Source organism: Nanorana parkeri, unplaced genomic scaffold, assembly GCF_000935625.1.
Source record: "Nanorana parkeri isolate BGI_ZX_2015 unplaced genomic scaffold, ASM93562v1 scaffold2977, whole genome shotgun sequence".
Taxonomy (NCBI): domain Eukaryota; kingdom Metazoa; phylum Chordata; class Amphibia; order Anura; family Dicroglossidae; genus Nanorana; species Nanorana parkeri.
This window is the reverse complement of record NW_017309245.1, coordinates 45990-65157: the sequence shown is the minus strand read 5'-3', so window position 1 is coordinate 65157 and position 19168 is coordinate 45990. Positions and strand designations below refer to the sequence as shown.

At 52.4% G+C, this 19168-nt stretch overlaps 2 protein-coding genes across 2 annotated transcripts in view; both read left to right on the top strand.

Annotated features, from left to right (window-relative positions):
* LOC108802602 (mitochondrial ornithine transporter 1-like) overlaps positions 1 to 2135 on the top strand; it is a 4230-nt gene extending 2095 nt beyond the window's left edge. Inside the window, exons 3-6 of the mRNA XM_018574461.1 lie at positions 39 to 179; positions 565 to 731; positions 1093 to 1251; positions 1972 to 2135. Coding sequence (XP_018429963.1) covers positions 39 to 179; positions 565 to 731; positions 1093 to 1251; positions 1972 to 2135 — 631 coding nt within the window. The remainder of the gene's footprint in view (positions 1 to 38; positions 180 to 564; positions 732 to 1092; positions 1252 to 1971) is intronic.
* Positions 2136 to 5470: 3335 nt separating this feature from the next.
* LOC108802601 (cysteine and histidine-rich domain-containing protein 1-like) lies at positions 5471 to 19021 on the top strand. Its single transcript, XM_018574459.1, has 11 exons — positions 5471 to 5570; positions 5666 to 5715; positions 5799 to 5855; positions 9504 to 9661; positions 12923 to 13026; positions 13350 to 13405; positions 13506 to 13576; positions 14065 to 14176; positions 15037 to 15147; positions 16527 to 16589; positions 18800 to 19021. Exons 1-11 carry the CDS (start codon positions 5471 to 5473, stop codon positions 19019 to 19021), a joined length of 1104 nt encoding a protein of 367 aa, XP_018429961.1.
* The last annotated feature ends 147 nt before the right edge of the window (positions 19022 to 19168 follow it).

The following is a 19168-nucleotide window of genomic DNA, read 5'->3' as shown; positions in this document are numbered from 1 at the left end:
ATGTGTACCCCCATACGACTCTTCATGTTTCTCCTTAGAGATCATCACAAGGCTGCTGCAGGTTCCCTGGCCTCGGTCTTCTCCTCATTGGTCCTTTGTCCGACGGAACTGGTGAAGTGCCGCATGCAGACTCAGCATGAGATGAGACTATCCGGCCACAAAGGGATCCCCAATAAAAGGTGGGGTGCCTCGTATTTTAGCTGTCAACAGTTAAAAACTTTATTAGACCCCAGCTATGCCACACAGTCCCTGTATGCCACCAAACTAACGCGTTTTGCCCTAATCTGGCTTAATCGTAGGGAACGATACAGAACGATTTATATTTTGTAAACGAAAGGTGACCCCTGGCAGTTTTATGGTTTGTCCCGGCCCCGTTACTGTCACTTTTCCTGGACCGCTTGGCCCGCGTGTAAATGTGGAAAACACAATATCAATAAAGTTTTCAGTATAAGGAATTCCTCTCCATACCGGTGTCCCCGGAGTACGCGGCCGCCCTATAGGGAACCTTTTTATGGGTCTCACCGCTGCAAGTCTCTTTATAATTCTGCGTTCTTTTGCCCTCAGCACCCCGTGGTCCATCGTACGCGATATCCTAAAATCTGAAGGAGCGGCCGGCCTGTTCCGTGGCCTCAGCAGTACGTGGCTGCGGGAGATCCCCGGATACTTCTTCTTTTTTGGTGGCTATGAGCTGAGCAAGAGTCTTCTCAACAGAAATTCTGGAGGTCAACCAGGTGTGGTGGAGGAAGGGGAGGTCAAGCGGGTGTGGTGGCGGAAGGGGAGGTCAAGCAGGTGTGGTGGAGGAAGGGGAGGTCAAGCAGGTGTGGTGGAGGAAGGGGAGGTCAAGCGGGTGTGGTGGAGGAAGGGGAGGTCCAGCGGGTGTGGTGGAGGAAGGGGATGTCCAGCGGGTGTGGTGGAGGGAGGGGATGTCCCGCGGGTGTGGTGGAGGAAGGGGAGGTCCAGCGGGTGTGGTGGAGGAAGGGGATGTCCAGCGGGTGTGGTGGAGGAAGGGGATGTCCAGCGGGTGTGGTGGAGGAAGGGGGGGTCAACTAGATCATGTTCCTCTTTGATGCTGTGGCTTTCCTTTTTTTGCAGGTCCCATAGTTGTCACCATTAGTGGTGGTGTGGGCGGGGCCTGTTTCTGGCTTTCCGTGTATCCGGTGGACTCAGTGAAGTCGAGAATTCAAGTTCTTTCCATGGCATCCCATCAGGAGGGCTTCTTCCTGTCCTTGCTGCACATATTGAAGAGAGAAGGTCAGACTCATGTTGGGTTGGGGAATGTTGGGACCATCTCTGTGGTCTGAGGAGCTCACAAGTCCTGGAGTGACACTGAGTCACATGACCTCTGACCCTGAGATTGTGATGGAGGTTTAGGGTTCCAGATTCCCCCGGATTGGCTTGTTGGGGTTATTTTATCTGTAAAGTGTCTCCGGAGCCACAATGTGCGATTTTTAGATGGAACCCGGAAGAGTTTAGAACCTCGGTCAGGTTTTATTGCTTAGATACAGATCAATGAGAAGTTTTTTTATTGAGGGCAATTCCGGGACCCCAGAAACTCCCCTTCATCAGGGTCTCTGACTGCCTCATGGGCCCACAGAGCCGGATATCAGAGGGGGATCTTGTATTTTAGTGCAAGGTCCTCCCCACTGGCCCCTTTACCGGGACACCTGAGCCCAACCATTGATAGGGGAACGCAAAGCTCTGGCCACGTAATGTTCATGTAGATTGCCCGGCACCACAACGGTCATCCAAGAAAATCTTCACTCCATCCCCTCCCCCCTCCATGATCTGTTGGGTCGGGTATTTTGTTTGAGGAGTCCAACTACACGTGTCGGGAGAACTGTAATGAAGTAATTTTGGGTTTTCTGTACCTGACGATGGAGACTTCGTGTGATGATGTCATCAGTGTAATCGGGAGGGATTTCCTCATCTTCATGACATTCCGTATAGGTAACCGGCTCCCTTTCCTTCCAGGAATCTTCACCCTGTACGGCGGACTAATGCCGACCGTGATCAGAGCCTTTCCCTCAAACGCCGCTCTCTTCCTGGCCTATGAAATGACCAAGAGGACTCTGACCACATGGACCAGCCGTCTGGAGGGCTCTGACCACATGGACCAGCCGTCTGGAGGGCTCTGACCACATGGACCAGCCGTCTGGAGGGCTCTGACCACATGGACCAGCCATCTGGAGGGCTCTGACCACATGGACCAGCCGTCTGGAGGGCTCTGACCACACGGACCAGCCGTCTGGAGGGCTCTGACCACATGGACCAGCCGTCTAGAGGGCTCTGACCACATGGACCAGCCGTCTGGAGGGCTCTGACCACAGGGACATGGTACGCGGTCGATCTGGTTGCTGTATTGTACGTTCTGTGTAAATAAAGATTTACATTGTTTGTTTATCCTTTTTTTTTTTTTAATGTTTTCTGAATTTATTTTACGACTCTGATCAGATCTCACTGAAGAAGGTTTCATGGGAATCCCCCGATCAGTGAGCTCAGACGGGGACAGTCTCTGACCGCACACCTCTTACAGGAGATGTAATCCCGATCACTATGACCTCATAAAACATTTACAGAGTTAGTGACATGAAGCCCTCAGGTTGTGTAACATAAACCAATACTGTAATGTGCGCCGCACTGTACTCCATGGTGGTCTCCCTTCTCTTTGCTGCTCTTCCTTTTAAATCCTCATCTCTTCTCATGCTGGGGGAGAACTTCCCTTTTCAGCTGAGTGCCTCTTCCTGTAGTGCCGGCTCAGGTTGTGAACCTATACAAACCTATACACAGACACCGTGTATCCATTCCAGAGACAAGGCACTCAGCTGCAGAGGGAAGTTCTCCCCCAGCATGAGAAGACATGAGGATTTAAAAGGAAGAGCAGCAAAGAGAAGGGAGACCACCATGGATGACCGTATTGTTTCATGTTACACACTCTGAGGGTTTAATGTCACTTTAAGTCTTTTAAATGTTGAAGCTTCCATTATAATGATCCCTGGTGACTCCGCTCGGCAAGTCTGCAATAGTTTAGCGAGTCATTTTCTATAGGGTGACAACGCTCTGTCCTTGTTCAGACACTTCCTGTTATAGGGTGACAATGCTCTGTCCTTGTTCAAGACACTTCCTGTTATAGGGTGACAATGCTCTGTCCTTGTTCAAGACACTTCCTGTTATAGGGTGACATCGCTCTGTCCTTGGTCAGGCACTTCCTGTTATAGGGTGACATCGCTCTGTCCTTGTTCAGACACTTCCTGTTATAGGGTGACAGCACTCTGTCCTTGTTCAGACACTGAACATGGACAGAGCATTGCTACCCTACACTAGGAAGTGTCTGAACAAGGACAGAGCATTGTCGCCCTATAACAGGAAGTGTCTGAACAAGGACAGAGCATTGTCACCCTATAACAGGAAGTGTCTGAACAAGGACAGAGCGTTGTCACCCTATAACAGGAAGTGCCTGAACAAGGACAGAGCATTGTCACCCTATAACAGGAAGTGTCTGAACAAGGACAGAGTGTTGTCACCCTATAACAGGAAGTGCCTGAACAAGGACAGAGCATTGTCACCCTATAACAGGAAGTGTCTGAACAAGGACAGAGTGTTGTCACCCTATAACAGGAAGTGCCTGAACAAGGACAGAGCATCGTCACCCTATAACAGGAAGTGTCTGAACAAGGACCTCCATGGCAGGATCACCGGGGGTTAGTATAATGAAAGGTGACAATGATTGGTTGAAGTGTGTCTGGGGTTATCGGCTGGGACCGGGACGTCTTTGGTTGGGGATCGGAGACCTCGGTCATGATTGTCTTCTGGATCTTTCATATAATCTTCCTCCCAGTGACTGGCGTTGTACTCTATCATCCTCCTCCTCCTCCGGGTCATTCGGGGCCTTTCCTCTCCTCCGTCACCTGTCACAGCTGCTGACATTCTTCTTTCCATCTTTGGTGTGGGGCCGGCACTTCCAATGTCTAAATATAGGACCTCGTGCCCGGGGCCCCCACTATCCGGCCGGGATCCCGCTCAGCCTGGGCTCCGTCCTTCCACACGTCTCATATCCTGAGCTCTGTATCCTACTGCTGCGTCTCCTCTCAATGACCGGACCATCTAACATCTAGAGCCGGCTTCCTCAGCCCCGGGGTCCTTCAGAGGGCCACAGGGGTTCATTCAGCCGGGCCAGATTCATCCCCTGCCTACACTGACCACCCATGGGTCCGTACCCCCGCTGTGCCCATTATGAGGAGCTCCCACCATCCCTGTGCTGAGTTCCCGGGTCTGTACCCCCGCTGTGCCCATTATGAGGAGCCCCCACCATCCCTGTGCTGAGTTCCCGGGTCTGTACCCCCGCTGTGCCCATTATGAGGAGCCCCCACCATCCCTGTGCTGAGTTCCCGGGTCTGTACCCCCGCTGTGCCCATTATGAGGAGCCCCCACCATCCCTGTGCTGAGTTCCCGGGTCTGTACCCCCGCTGTGCCCATTATGAGGAGCCCCCACCATCCCTGTGCTGAGTTCCCGGGTCTGTACCCCCGCTGTGCCCATTATGAGGAGCCCCCACCATCCCTGTGCTGAGTTCCCGGGTCTGTACCCCCGCTGTGCCCATTATGAGGAGCCCCCACCATCCCTGTGCTGAGTTCCCGGGTCTGTACCCCCGCTGTGCCCATTATGAGGAGCCCCCACCATCCCTGTGCTGAGTTCCCGGGTCTGTACCCCCGCTGTGCCCATTATGAGGAGCCCCCACCATCCCTGTGCTGAGTTCCCGGGTCTGTACCCCCGCTGTGCCCATTATGAGGAGCCCCCACCATCCCTGTGCTGAGTTCCCGGGTCTGTACCCCCGCTGTGCCCATTATGAGGAGCCCCCACCATCCCTGTGCTGAGTTCCCGGGTCTGTACCCCCGCTGTGCCCATTATGAGGAGCCCCCACCATCCCTGTGCTGAGTTCCCGGGTCTGTACCCCCGCTGTGCCCATTATGAGGAGCCCCCACCATCCCTGTGCTGAGTTCCCGGGTCTGTACCCCCGCTGTGCCCATTATGAGGAGCCCCCACCATCCCTGTGCTGAGTTCCCGGGTCTGTACCCCCGCTGTGCCCATTATGAGGAGCCCCCACCATCCCTGTGCTGAGTTCCCGGGTCTGTACCCCCGCTGTGCCCATTATGAGGAGCCCCCACCATCCCTGTGCTGAGTTCCCGGGTCTGTACCCCCGCTGTGCCCATTATGAGGAGCCCCCACCATCCCTGTGCTGAGTTCCCGGGTCTGTACCCCCGCTGTGCCCATTATGAGGGGCCCCCGCCGTCCCTGTGCTGAGTTCCTGGGTTGGGTGCGCTCCATTGGCTGGTTGTGGTTATAATGCTTCCTCGTTGTTCCCGTGTACTGTAGGGAATTGTCGCGCCGGCGGTGGTGCCGGTCAGAGATCTATCACAGACGTCCTCGGCCCCCTCTGCACCGTCCAATCCGTGGCCTCGTTGGATGTCAGTCATCATGAATGGTGAGGGGCGGAGTCTGGACGCCTCTAGTGACCACGCGCTCTGTTATAACAAGGGATGTGGACAACGATTTCTGCTCGCCGACAATTCTACAGGTGAGTGTACAGCTGACTGTCCATCCAGTCCTGATATTTACACAACTCTGCCACACAGCACAGCCAGATATAAAACAAATTCTCCTTCTCCACAGACGCGTGTCTCTTCCACCCGGGATATCCCATCTTCCATGACGCTCTGAAGGTCAGTACAGGTCTCCACATCCTATCTCCGTCCTCCGAGATCTGGTCATTGTCACTGAGGAGCTCTTTATTTTCTTGTCTCAGGGTTGGTCCTGTTGCCGAAAACGCACCACGGACTTTTCTGAATTTCTGGCCATCAAGGTGAGTGTCTCTGCTGGTGTCCGATAATGGAGGTCTCGTAATGGAGGTCTTGTAATGGAGGTCTTGTAATGGAGGTCTCGTACTGGAGGTCTCATAATGGAAGTCTCATAATGGAAGTCTCGTAATGGAAGTCTCGTACTGGAGGTCTCGTACTGGAGGTCTCGTACTGGAGGTCTCATACTGGAGGTCTCGTAATGGAAGTCTTGTAATGGAAGTCTTGTAATGGAAGTCTTGTAATGGAGGTCTCATGATGGAGGTCTCGTGATGGAGGTCTCGTGATGGAGGTCTCATGATGGAGGTGTAGTAATGGAGGTCCTTCATCCATCCTCTGACTTCTCTTATCTACAAAGTATCTCATAATGTTCCTTCTATCTCCTCCCTTCTGTATCACATTTCATACTCCGACCTCTCACCCGGCTACAGAGATACATTATATAGCCAAATGTTTGGAGGACCCTCAACTATCACACCAACCTACACAGCCAAAAGTACATGGACCTCCCTCCGAATGATGGGGTTCAGGTGCCTCCAGTGAAGGTTCTGGTGAACCTCCGTCATACAAAGACATTGTAGACAATTGGGCTCTTCCAGCCTTGTGGTCACAGTTTGGCGAAGGCCCTTTTCTGCCCCCCCCCCCATGACTGTCCCCTGTGTACAAAGCCAGCTCCATACAGACATGGGGGGAGGGGAGGGGGGGGGTCCATACAGACATGGTGGGACCAGCTTGGTGGAGGAACCCGAGTGTCCTGCACAGAGCCCCGACCTCAACCCTACTGCACAGCTTTAGATAATTTGGAGCCAGGTCTTCTCATCTTGGGGTTCTTTCAGAAGAGAGCAATGAGAGACTTGTAGACAGGAGATCTGTGCTCACTTCTCAAGAAACCCTTAGAAACCTGGAGGAGCCCCAAGACCAGAAGACCCGATTCACAATCGGCGGTCCAATTCATGACAAAGGAGATCTACAAAACGTCTTTGGGATGAATTGGAACGCCGATTGTTAGCCCGGGTCTTCTTATCCAACATCAGAACCTGACCTCACACACGGGACAAATTCCCACAGACCCCTCCACAATCTTGTGGAAAGCCTCCCCAGAGGAGTGGGGGATGGTAGAACCACAAATGGGGCAACTCTATATTAATGGTCGTGGTTTTGGAAGGGGGTGTCCTACAAGGTGATATAAGTGTGGTGGTCAGGTGCTCACAGACTTTTGACCATAATATGTGTAATTCATTTTGGACCCAAAAGGTCTCTGTTTCTTTCCTCCATTATTGGGATATCATTGGGGTATTATTGGGGTATTATTTGGTTATTATTGGGGTATCATTGGGGTATTATTTGGGTATTATTGGGGTATTATTGGGGTATTATTTGGGTATTATTGGGGTATTATTGGGGTATTGCTCACCTACACTAAGTCATTTCTGCTCTTCATCGTCAGTCGCATCTTTTTCCCATAAGGCATCGGTGGGGTGCACCCCGGAGCAGCACTGAAACACAATCTGAATATTATTTATACCGTTTCCTGAGGTTTCTCTCTGTCCACACCTGGACTAGTCTGTACCAGTTCAGTAGCAGAACTGTAAGGGATCATTAGAGAAGAGTCACAAGTCCCTCTATAGCTCAGTCACACACAGAGTCCTCTTTGTCTCCTCAGACGTTTGATTAGTAGACTGCACCATCTAACCCCCATAGAGGTGTATCCATTGTCTCTTGGTGGTCTAACCATTGTGGGTGTTTCCTCTCCTTAGGGCTGCACTAAGGGTCCTCACAGCAACGAGAAACCATTAGAACCTCTAAAACCCGACATCTCTGGAAGCAAGAATGCGACCGATGACCCGTCACGGACTTTTCTGAATTTCTGGCCATCAAGGTGAGTGTCTCTGCTGGTGTCCGATAATGGAGGTCTCGTAATGGAGGTCTTGTAATGGAGGTCTTGTAATGGAGGTCTCGTACTGGAGGTCTCATAATGGAAGTCTCATAATGGAAGTCTCGTAATGGAAGTCTCGTACTGGAGGTCTCGTACTGGAGGTCTCGTACTGGAGGTCTCATACTGGAGGTCTCGTACTGGAGGTCTCATACTGGAGGTCTCGTAATGGAAGTCTTGTAATGGAAGTCTTGTAATGGAAGTCTTGTAATGGAGGTCTCATGATGGAGGTCTCGTGATGGAGGTCTCGTGATGGAGGTCTCATGATGGAGGTGTAGTAATGGAGGTCCTTCATCCATCCTCTGACTTCTCTTATCTACAAAGTATCTCATAATGTTCCTTCTATCTCCTCCCTTCTGTATCACATTTCATACTCCGACCTCTCACCCGGCTACAGAGATACATTATATAGCCAAATGTTTGGAGGACCCTCAACTATCACACCAACCTACACAGCCAAAAGTACATGGACCTCCCTCCGAATGATGGGGTTCAGGTGCCTCCAGTGAAGGTTCTGGTGAACCTCCGTCATACAAAGACATTGTAGACAATTGGGCTCTTCCAGCCTTGTGGTCACAGTTTGGCGAAGGCCCTTTTCTGCCCCCCCCCCCATGACTGTCCCCTGTGTACAAAGCCAGCTCCATACAGACATGGGGGGAGGGGAGGGGGGGGGTCCATACAGACATGGTGGGACCAGCTTGGTGGAGGAACCCGAGTGTCCTGCACAGAGCCCCGACCTCAACCCTACTGCACAGCTTTAGATAATTTGGAGCCAGGTCTTCTCATCTTGGGGTTCTTTCAGAAGAGAGCAATGAGAGACTTGTAGACAGGAGATCTGTGCTCACTTCTCAAGAAACCCTTAGAAACCTGGAGGAGCCCCAAGACCAGAAGACCCGATTCACAATCGGCGGTCCAATTCATGACAAAGGAGATCTACAAAACGTCTTTGGGATGAATTGGAACGCCGATTGTTAGCCCGGGTCTTCTTATCCAACATCAGAACCTGACCTCACACACGGGACAAATTCCCACAGACCCCTCCACAATCTTGTGGAAAGCCTCCCCAGAGGAGTGGGGGATGGTAGAACCACAAATGGGGCAACTCTATATTAATGGTCGTGGTTTTGGAAGGGGGTGTCCTACAAGGTGATATAAGTGTGGTGGTCAGGTGCTCACAGACTTTTGACCATAATATGTGTAATTCATTTTGGACCCAAAAGGTCTCTGTTTCTTTCCTCCATTATTGGGATATCATTGGGGTATTATTGGGGTATTATTTGGTTATTATTGGGGTATCATTGGGGTATTATTTGGGTATTATTGGGGTATTATTGGGGTATTATTTGGGTATTATTGGGGTATTATTGGGGTATTGCTCACCTACACTAAGTCATTTCTGCTCTTCATCGTCAGTCGCATCTTTTTCCCATAAGGCATCGGTGGGGTGCACCCCGGAGCAGCACTGAAACACAATCTGAATATTATTTATACCGTTTCCTGAGGTTTCTCTCTGTCCACACCTGGACTAGTCTGTACCAGTTCAGTAGCAGAACTGTAAGGGATCATTAGAGAAGAGTCACAAGTCCCTCTATAGCTCAGTCACACACAGAGTCCTCTTTGTCTCCTCAGACGTTTGATTAGTAGACTGCACCATCTAACCCCCATAGAGGTGTATCCATTGTCTCTTGGTGGTCTAACCATTGTGGGTGTTTCCTCTCCTTAGGGCTGCACTAAGGGTCCTCACAGCAACGAGAAACCATTAGAACCTCTAAAACCCGACATCTCTGGAAGCAAGAATGCGACCGATGACCCGGCCCAGTGCACGGAAATCATTGTACAAGGCCCCAAGTCTGCAGAGAAGATGATGAGGGAGAGGCCGAGGTAAGGATAGAAAATGTCTGTGAGAAGGTCATGTGTGAGCCAAGTACTGTGATAGCCTGGAATATGGAGATGGGTAGAGGAGGCCACAAGTGTCCCAGTGACGTCCAACCTAAAAGAGTCAAAGTAACACGTGTCAGAACATCGGGCCCCGTCTTCAAGAACATTGACAGATAATGTGCATGTGTGAGGGGCTCCTCGGGGGTGTGTCCATAATGTGTGCGCTCCCCTCTCTGAGGTTGATGGATTTCCACATTCATGGACACACTGAATATCAAATGAAGTTTACCGCTGAAGAGGATTCTGATGTATACACTATATGGCCCAAAGTCCGGGGACCCGACCACCACCCCTGTATGATCTTGTTTGCCATCCCATTCCAAACCTTCACCATAATATGGAGGTGCCCCTCCACGCTCATGGCTATTGATTTGGAGTTGCCCCCCTAATGGCCATTAATATGGAGTTACCCACCCCCTCACATGGCCATTAATTTGCAGTTGCCTCCCCCAACCCATGAGCGTCCCAGATTGTCTTCCTGCTATATATTGTATGTTAGTTCCCCTGCAGTTGGTATGACTGTAAATGTAATGATTGAATAGTGTCCGTCCAATGTACACAATCTATGATATGTATCCGTCATATGTCACTCGGTACACGCTCCATCGTAGAGGAATCTACTTTCAGAATAACGTTTACAATGTTGATGATATTTTAGAGGTTTTTGGTCTCTGATGGTTGGCTAAAGTCCAGCAGATCCGATAAAACCAACACTTACTGCATCCTGAGCGGCCCCTACACTTGGCTGTACACAATATTCAATGTATATATATATATATGTATGGACCTGTCACATTCTAGTCTGGCATAGATCATAGGCCGGGCCTGATCTTTGTATGGTTCCTCCTTGGCTCCCCAGTGTAGGGCCTGATCCTTGCATGGTTCCTCCTTGGCCCCCCAGTGTAGGGCCTGATCCTTGCATGGTTCCTCCTTATGGTTCCTCCTTGGCTCCCCAGTGTAGGGCCTGATCCTTGCATGGTTCCTCCTTGGCCCCCCAGTGTAGGGCCTGATCCTTGCATGGTTCCTCCATGGCCCCCCAGTGTAGGGCCTGATCCTTGCATGGTTCCTCCTTGGCACCCCAGTGTAGGGCATGATCCTTGCATAGCTCCTCCATTGCCCCTCCAGTGTAGGGCCTGATTCATGCATGGTTCCCCCTTGGCCCTCCAGTGTAGGGCCTGATCCTTGCATGGTTCATCCTTGGCCCTCCAGTGTAGGGCCTGATCCTTGCATGGTACCTCCATTGCCCCCCAGTGTAGGGCCTGATCCTTGCATGGTACCTCCATGGCCCTCCAGTGTAGGGCCTGATCCTTGCATGGTACCTCCATGGCCCCTCCAGTGTAGTGCCTGATCCTTGCATTGTTCCTCCATGGCCCCTCCAGTGTAGGGCCTGATCCTTGCATGGTTCCTCCATGGGTCCTCCAGTGTAGGGCCTGATCCTTGCATGGTACGTCCATGGCCCCTCCAGTGTAGTGCCTGATCCTTGCATGGTTTCTCCATGGGCCCTCCAGTGTAGGGCCTGATCCTTGCATGGTTCCTCTATGGCCCCTCCAGTGTAGGGCCTGATCCTTGTATGGTCCCCCATTGGCCCCCCATTGTAGGGCCTGATCCTTGCATGGTGCCTCCTTGGCCCCCCAGTGTAGGGCCTGATCCTTGCATGGTTCCTCCATGGCCCCTCCAGTGTAGGGCCTGATCCTTGCATGGTTCCTCCATTGCCCCCCAGTGTAGGGCCTGATCCTTGCATGGTACCTCCATGGCCCTCCAGTGTAGGGCCTGATCCTTGCATGGTTCCTCCATGGCCCCCCCAGTGTAGGGCCTGATCCTTGCATGGTTCCTCCATGGCCCCCCCAGTGTAGGGCCTGATCCTTGCATGGTTCCTCCATGGCCCCTCCAGTGTAGGGCCTGATCCTTGCATGGTCCCTCCATGGCCCCCCAGTGTAGGGCCTGATCCTTGCATGGTTCCTCCATGGCCCCCCAGTGTAGGGCCTGATCCTTGCATGGTCCCTCCATGGCCCCCCAGTGTAGGGCCTGATCCTTGCATGGCTCCTCCATTGCCCCCCAGTGTAGGGCCTGATCCTTGCATGGTTCCTCCATGGCCCCCCCAGTGTAGGGCCTGATCCTTGCATGGTTCCTCCATGGCCCCCCAGTGTAGGGCCTGATCCTTGCATGGTTCCTCCATGGCCCCTCCAGTGTAGGGCCTGATCCTTGCATGGTACCTCCATGGCCCCTCCGGTGTAGTGCCTGATCCTTGCATGGTTCCTCCATGGGCCCTCCAGTGTAGGGCCTGATCCTTGCATGGTTCATCCTTGGCCCTCCAGTGTAGGGCCTGATCCTTGCATGGTACCTCCATTGCCCCCCAGTGTAGGGCCTGATCCTTGCATGGTACCTCCATGGCCCTCCAGTGTAGGGCCTGATCCTTGCATGGTACCTCCATGGCCCCTCCAGTGTAGTGCCTGATCCTTGCATGGTTCCTCCATGGCCCCTCCAGTGTAGGGCCTGATCCTTGCATGGTTCCTCCATTGCCCCCCAGTGTAGGGCATGATCCTTGCATGGCTCCTCCATGGCCCCCCCAGTGTAGGGCCTGATCCTTGCATGGTACCTCCATGGCCCCTCCAGTGTAGTGCCTGATCCTTGCATTGTTCCTCCATGGCCCCTCCAGTGTAGGGCCTGATCCTTGCATGGTTCCTCCATGGGTCCTCCAGTGTAGGGCCTGATCCTTGCATGGTACGTCCATGGCCCCTCCAGTGTAGTGCCTGATCCTTGCATGGTTCCTCCATGGTCCCTCCAGTGTAGGGCCTGATCCTTGCATGGTTCCTCTATGGCCCCTCCAGTGTAGGGCCTGATCCTTGTATGGTCCCTCCTTGGCCCCCCATTGTAGGGCCTGATCCTTGCATGGTGCCTCCTTGGCCCCCCAGTGTAGGGCCTGATCCTTGCATGGTTCCTCCATGGCCCCTCCAGTGTAGGGCCTGATCCTTGCATGGTTCCTCCATTGCCCCCCAGTGTAGGGCCTGATCCTTGCATGGTTCCTCCATGGCCCCCCCCAGTGTAGTGCCTGATCCTTGCATGGTCCCTCCTTGGCCCCCCAGTGTAGGGCCTGATCCTTGCATGGCTCCTCCATTGCCCCCCAGTGTAGGGCCTGATGATGCAGACTGTTCTGGATGTGTGTGCACGGTGTGGTTTTTACAGTCAGTCTACATATGATTCCAGCACACAGGAGGAGATGCGACCTCTTGAGCTCAAAGTCTCCCGATCACTTGAACAGGAACTGGAGAAGCTCACGCTGTCAGTGAAGGCCGAGGAGCAGGAGAAAGGTACGAGGAGGACCTCTTATGTTGCCATCAGATGAAGGTTGGGGCCCATTTATAGAGGTATAAAGCACGGCTGTGGTCATTAGATATAAGCTTTGCACTCCACTTGTTCCAGGACTCGGGAGCATAATACATATCAATGGCAGTAGGGCGCCATTACCAGAACTGTCATCTGTCATGTGACTTGCCGTGTCCGGTGGAGGTTGAACAGATATGGCCTCTCTGCTCTGAATGGGCCCCTTGAATGATGTCATGTGATCTCAATGGTTTTATTTCTGGCAGATAAACTTTTCGTACATTGAGATTTTCTGCTTTGTCTCTCTCAGCGGACGCGGCGGTGGTAGCGCCGGGGACAAGGTGTAAGCGCTCCGGCTGCAAAGAGGTGAGGAGGACGTCAGGCTGTGTGTATGGAAGTCATTGCTGTGCCATAATGGGGAAGGAAGTGAATGGACGTCTTCTGATCACACCGACCTTCTCCGCAGGTTTATCAGGGGCCAGAGGGTGACGAGGGAACATGTGCTTATCACTCCGGGGTGCCCGTCTTCCATGAGGGGTAAGGAGAGCAATGTGAGATTTATTTGTCTGTTTACAAATGTCCAATCATACAACAATCATAAAATTGATGATCCGGGACCCAGACCTGGGTGATGATCCGGGCCCCAGACCTGGGTGATGATCCGGGACCCAGACCTGGGTGATGATCTGGGACCCAGACCTGGGTGATGATCCGGGCCCCAGACCTGGGTGATGATCCGGGCCCCAGACCTGGGTGATTTAACCCGGTCCCCAGACCAGGGTGATGATCCGGGCCCCAGACCTAGATCAGAGCTCCACCTGCCACACACCACGGAGCGGACGGGGGAATCTCACCGGATTGTATTCAGGGCTCCGAAGTTTGAGCCACGCGTGGCCGAGCGGGCGACGTGTCCAGTCCTTCACTAACACACATGACAGAACTGGGCTCAGGGGTTTGTTGGACCTTCGGTATCATGTATGTTCCTGGCTGGTCCAGCTGTGAGCGGTGCTGATTTCTCTCCTTAGGATGAAGTATTGGTCCTGTTGTGGCATCAAAACCAGCGACTTCAATGAATTCCTGGATCAGAAGGGGTGCAGCAACGGGAGACATCTGTGGGTGCCGCCGCCTGGGAAGAAGGTGAGGATGAGGATGGTGATCATGTCCCCGGGACAAACGGGATCATCTCACCCCTCAGTCTGGATGTGCCAAAAACCTCTGTTGGTGTTGTATGGGTGTCATCTTCATCCCATTCTTCACTCTGACACTCAGTGACAACATCCTTGTGTCAGTATGAAAATAAGATCATGGAATATTACATAAGACAAAGATTAGGGGGCATCTGACATACGTTGTATAGACGGACGTATGTGGACCCCCCCAATGATGGAGGTCAGGGGTCTCCAGTGACGGAGGTCAGGGGTCTCCAGTGACGGAGGTCAGGGGTCTCCAGTGAAGGTTCTGTTCCTCCTCCATCATACAAAGACATTGGAGACAATTGTCCTCTTCCAGCCTTGTGGTCACAGCTTGGTGGAGGAACCTGAGTGTCCTACACAGAGCCCTGACCTCATCTCTACTGACCACCTCTGGGATGAATTAAAAGGTCAATTGTGAGCCCGGTCTTCTCATCCAACATCAGCACCTGACCTCACAAATGGGCATTTTAGACTACTGTGATCTTCCAGCCTTGTGGTCACAGTTTTCTGTCCCCCCCATGACTGTCCCCTGTGCACAAAGCCAGCTCCATAAAGTCATGGTATGACCAGTGTGGTGGAGGAACCCGAGTGTCCTGCACAGAGCCCCGACCTCAACCCTACTGAGCACCTTTGGGGATGAATTGGAATGCATCAGTACCTGAAGAGGGTTTATTTAATAGAATGCCGTGCATAAAGTGTATGATGAGCTTCCATCACCTACAGTGATGTGAACCCAACATTCATAGTTGACATCACACCTTTGTCTTCTCCGGGTTCATCACCTGACGTCTGTTTCTTTCTCAGGAAGTTTCATGTCGGTATGACTGGCATCAGACCAGCAGCCTCGTCTACATCACGGCTTACGCCAAAACATCGATACCGGAGCTGACCAAGATTCAGGCCAATCGCACGCAGGTAAGAGATTCCACGTCCAGACAACTCAGCACTTGTATAAAGAGGACCTGTACCGGGGAAGCTGAGCCCATAACAAGGGCCAGTCACCAGCACTGTGTGTGGGGTCCCTGCACCTGATGTATATCCCATCACTCACTTACAATGCCTTGTCCTGCACCGTGTCTCTGTGTGGAGGCGGCCATCTTGTTAGAGGCGGGGCTTTGCTTCCTCATGTTATAGCTGCCCCCCCTTGGTGACCGGTGAGGTAATGATAGAGGTGGAGGGAGCCATAGAATGGATGAAGGAGAAGCAGGGAGATCCTGGCACTGCAGGTCCTCAGGTGCAGCTTCCTCTCCAGCACAGCAGTGACATCACCTCCAGATCAGGTGATACTCCCAGAGGCAGCAGTGCCTGAGATGATCTCACACTGCAGACATACAGCTCCGGGGACACAGGAAGTGCTCTGATATCAGGAGGAATCCCAGGTAAGGATTTGGTTAAGACATAATGAATATTTTTAGTTCAGATCCACTATAAATAAAATAAAGAATTGTGATCTGCTGAGAGATTGTGGGTGGAGCTTATGATATGACCCGGGTATAATACAGGCTGATGCCTTGATCTATTTTAGAGTGTAAGCCCTCAGGGTCAGGGCCCTCCCTCTTAGATTGTAAGCCCTCAGGGTCAGGGCCCTCCCTCTTAGATTGTAAGCCCTCAGGGTCAGGGCCCTCCCTCTTAGAGTGTAAGCCCTCAGGGTCAGGCCCCTCCCTGTTAGAGTGTAAGCCCTCAGGGTCAGGCCCCTCCCTGTTAGATTGTAAGCCCTCAGGGTCAGGGCCCTCCCTCTTAGGTTGTAAGCAGGGTCAGGGCCCTCCCTCTTAGATTGTAAGCCCACAGGGTCAGGGCCCTCCCTCTTAGATTGTAAGCCCTCAGGGTCAGGGCCCTCCCTCTTAGATTGTAAGCCCTCAGGGTCAGGGCCCTCCCTCTTAGAGTTTAAGCCCTCAGGGTCAGGCCCCTCCCTGTTAGAGTGTAAGCCCTCAGGGTCAGGCCCCTCCCTCTTAGATTGTAAGCCCTCAGGGACGGGGCCCTCCCTCTTAGATTGTAAGCCCTCAGGGTCAGGGCCCTCCCTCTTAGAGTTTAAGCCCTCAGGGTCAGGCCCCTCCCTGTTAGAGTGTAAGCCCTCAGGGTCAGGCCCCTCCCTCTTAGATTGTAAGCCCTCAGGGGCGGGGCCCTCCTTACCATCTTGTCTTGAATTGTATTGTGATTGTAATGTCTTCCTTATATTGTACAGCACTGCGCACACTGTTGGCGCTCTATGAACCCTGTATAATAATAATATGTTCTAAGATAACAAGTGCGGTCTGAACTGAACTGGCTCTTATAGTATCTGCCTCTCCCTGCAGCTGGACATTCAGATCACCTTTGAGAAGGAGAAAGAGTTCAGGAAGAAGCTGGAGCTGTGGGGTGTAAGTAGTGTATCCGCTGCGGGATTGGCTGTGCGCATGCTTCCTCTCTCCATTCATTGCAGGTCAGCGCTAAGTGACATGTTCATTGCTTCCTTCTATTTATGAATGCTTTCACCCGTGTGAATCAATGTGTGAATCTCGGGCCCCTCATGATCCAGCAGGTGGAGCCCTCGTCTCCGGGGTCACATTTGCTGAAAGGACCCTCCAGAGCAGTGAGTGCGCCCCCTCCAGAGCAGTGAGTGCGCCCCCTCCAGAGCAGTGAGTGCGCCCCCTCCAGAGCAGTGAGTGCGCCCCCTCCAGAGCAGTGAGTGCGCCCCCGTGTGGCGGCTCGGTGTCAGGTCTTCATGGGACATTGTGCCTGATAGGAGACCACCGCTGCGCTGCACTCTCCATGGCTGAGCCGCACTGCTCCGGGAATTATTTGTCTATTTCCTTTTCCTGTCCTGGAGGTACATGGAGGCACATGGAGGTACATAGGGGTACACGGAGGCACATGGAGGTACATGGAGGCACATGGAAGTACATGGAGATACATGGAGGCACATGGAGGTGCTTGTAGGCATATGGAGGTACATAGGGGTACATGGAGGCACTTGGAGGTGCATAGAGGTACACGGAGGTACATGGAGGCATATGGAGGTACATGGAGGTACACGGAGGCACATGGAGGTACATGGAGGCACATGGAAGTACATGGAGATACATGGAGGCACATGGAGGTGCTTGTAGGCATATGGAGGTACATAGGGGTACATGGAGGCACTTGGAGGTGCATAGAGGCAAATGGCGATACATGGAGGCGCATGGATGTACATGTAGGCATATGGAGGCACATAGATGTAGATAGAGAAACATGGAGGTACATTGAGGTACATGGAGGTACATGTAGGCATATGGAGGTGAATGGAGGCACATATATGTAGATGGAAGCACATGAAAGCACATAGAGGCACATGGAGGTATATGGAGGTACATACCCTGTTTCCCCGAAAATAAGACCTAGTTGTGACCATTCCCAGGGCCGGTGGTGGCATAAGGGGGAACTTGAAGAGCCGCGGGAGACAATTCAGCGGTGCCAACGAAGCCGGCGCTAGAGGAAGCGAGGCGGCAGCGGAGGGAGCAGAGCCGCATAAGCCGATGCCTCCTCTATAGCCCCGCCTCCTGTCACAGGCGGAGTGATACCAAATGCGTCCCGCCTGTGAGGAATCCATAGTGAAAGCTTTGCTCATTCTGGCCATTGATTGGTTACCAAATTGCTCTTGGAAAGGTACGGCACCCCTGATCACCATATTTGTGTACATGAATACATGTAGACTGTTGTACATAAAAAATTAAAATAAGGACCTACCCCGAAAATAAGGCCTAGTGTGTTTTTTTGAGGTCAAAAAAATATAAGACAGTGTCTTATTTTCGGGGAAACACGGTAGAGGCACATGGAGGTACATGGAGACACATGGAGGTACATGGAGGTACATGGAGACACATAGAGGTACATGGAGACACATGGAGGTACATGGAGACACATGGAGACACATGGAGGTACATGGAGGCACATGGAGGCACATGGAGGTTCATGGAGACACATGGAGGCACATGGAGGTACATGGAGGTACATGGAGGCACATGGAGGTACATGGAGACACATGGAGGTACATGGAGGCACATGGAGGTACATGGAGGTACATGGAGGTATATGGAGGTACATGGAGGCACATGGAGGTATATGGAGGTACATGGAGGCACATGGAGACACATGGAGGTACATGGAGACACATGGAGGTACATGGAGGCACATGGGGGTACATGGAGACACATGGAGGTACATGGAGACACATGGAGGTACATGGAGGCACATGGGGGTACATGGAGACACATGGAGGTACATGGAGACACATGGAGGTACATGGAGGCACATGGGGGTACATGGAGACACATGGAGGTACATGGAGACACATGGAGGTACATGGAGACACATGGAGGTATATGGAGGTACATGGAGGTATATGGAGGCACATGGAGGTACATGGAGGCACATGGAGGTATATGGAGGTACATGGAGGTATATGGAGGCACATGGAGGTATATGGAGGCACATGGAGGTATATGGAGGTATATGGAGGTACATAGAGGCACATGGAGGTGCAGGGTTTGAATCTCGCCACCCTTCTGCTCCTCTCACCTTCTCAGGAACGTTTCCTTTGTCTCGGCAGGTCATCGATGTGGATAAAAGTTTTGTGAGTTTGTTCCCCACAAAGGCAGAAATGACGCTGCAGAAGTCGGATCCGGTCACATGGGGGAGATTGGAGCTGACGGCTTCCAACCCGCAAAATACAGCCGAATCAGAACCAGACCCAGAACTGGTACCACAAGACGGTGCCGGAGAGGACTCTGATGACAGCCTGAGCTGGTCAGAGGACGAGGAACCCGAGTGACAAATCTCTACAATGACACGCGGAAATCTCACCGCCATTATTTTATATTCCTCTCAGTAAATGTCTGTTACCTCTCCGTGTCACATGTTGTATGATGTCATTGTTATGTTACACGCCCCGACCAGCACCCCTATACCTGCGTGTTGG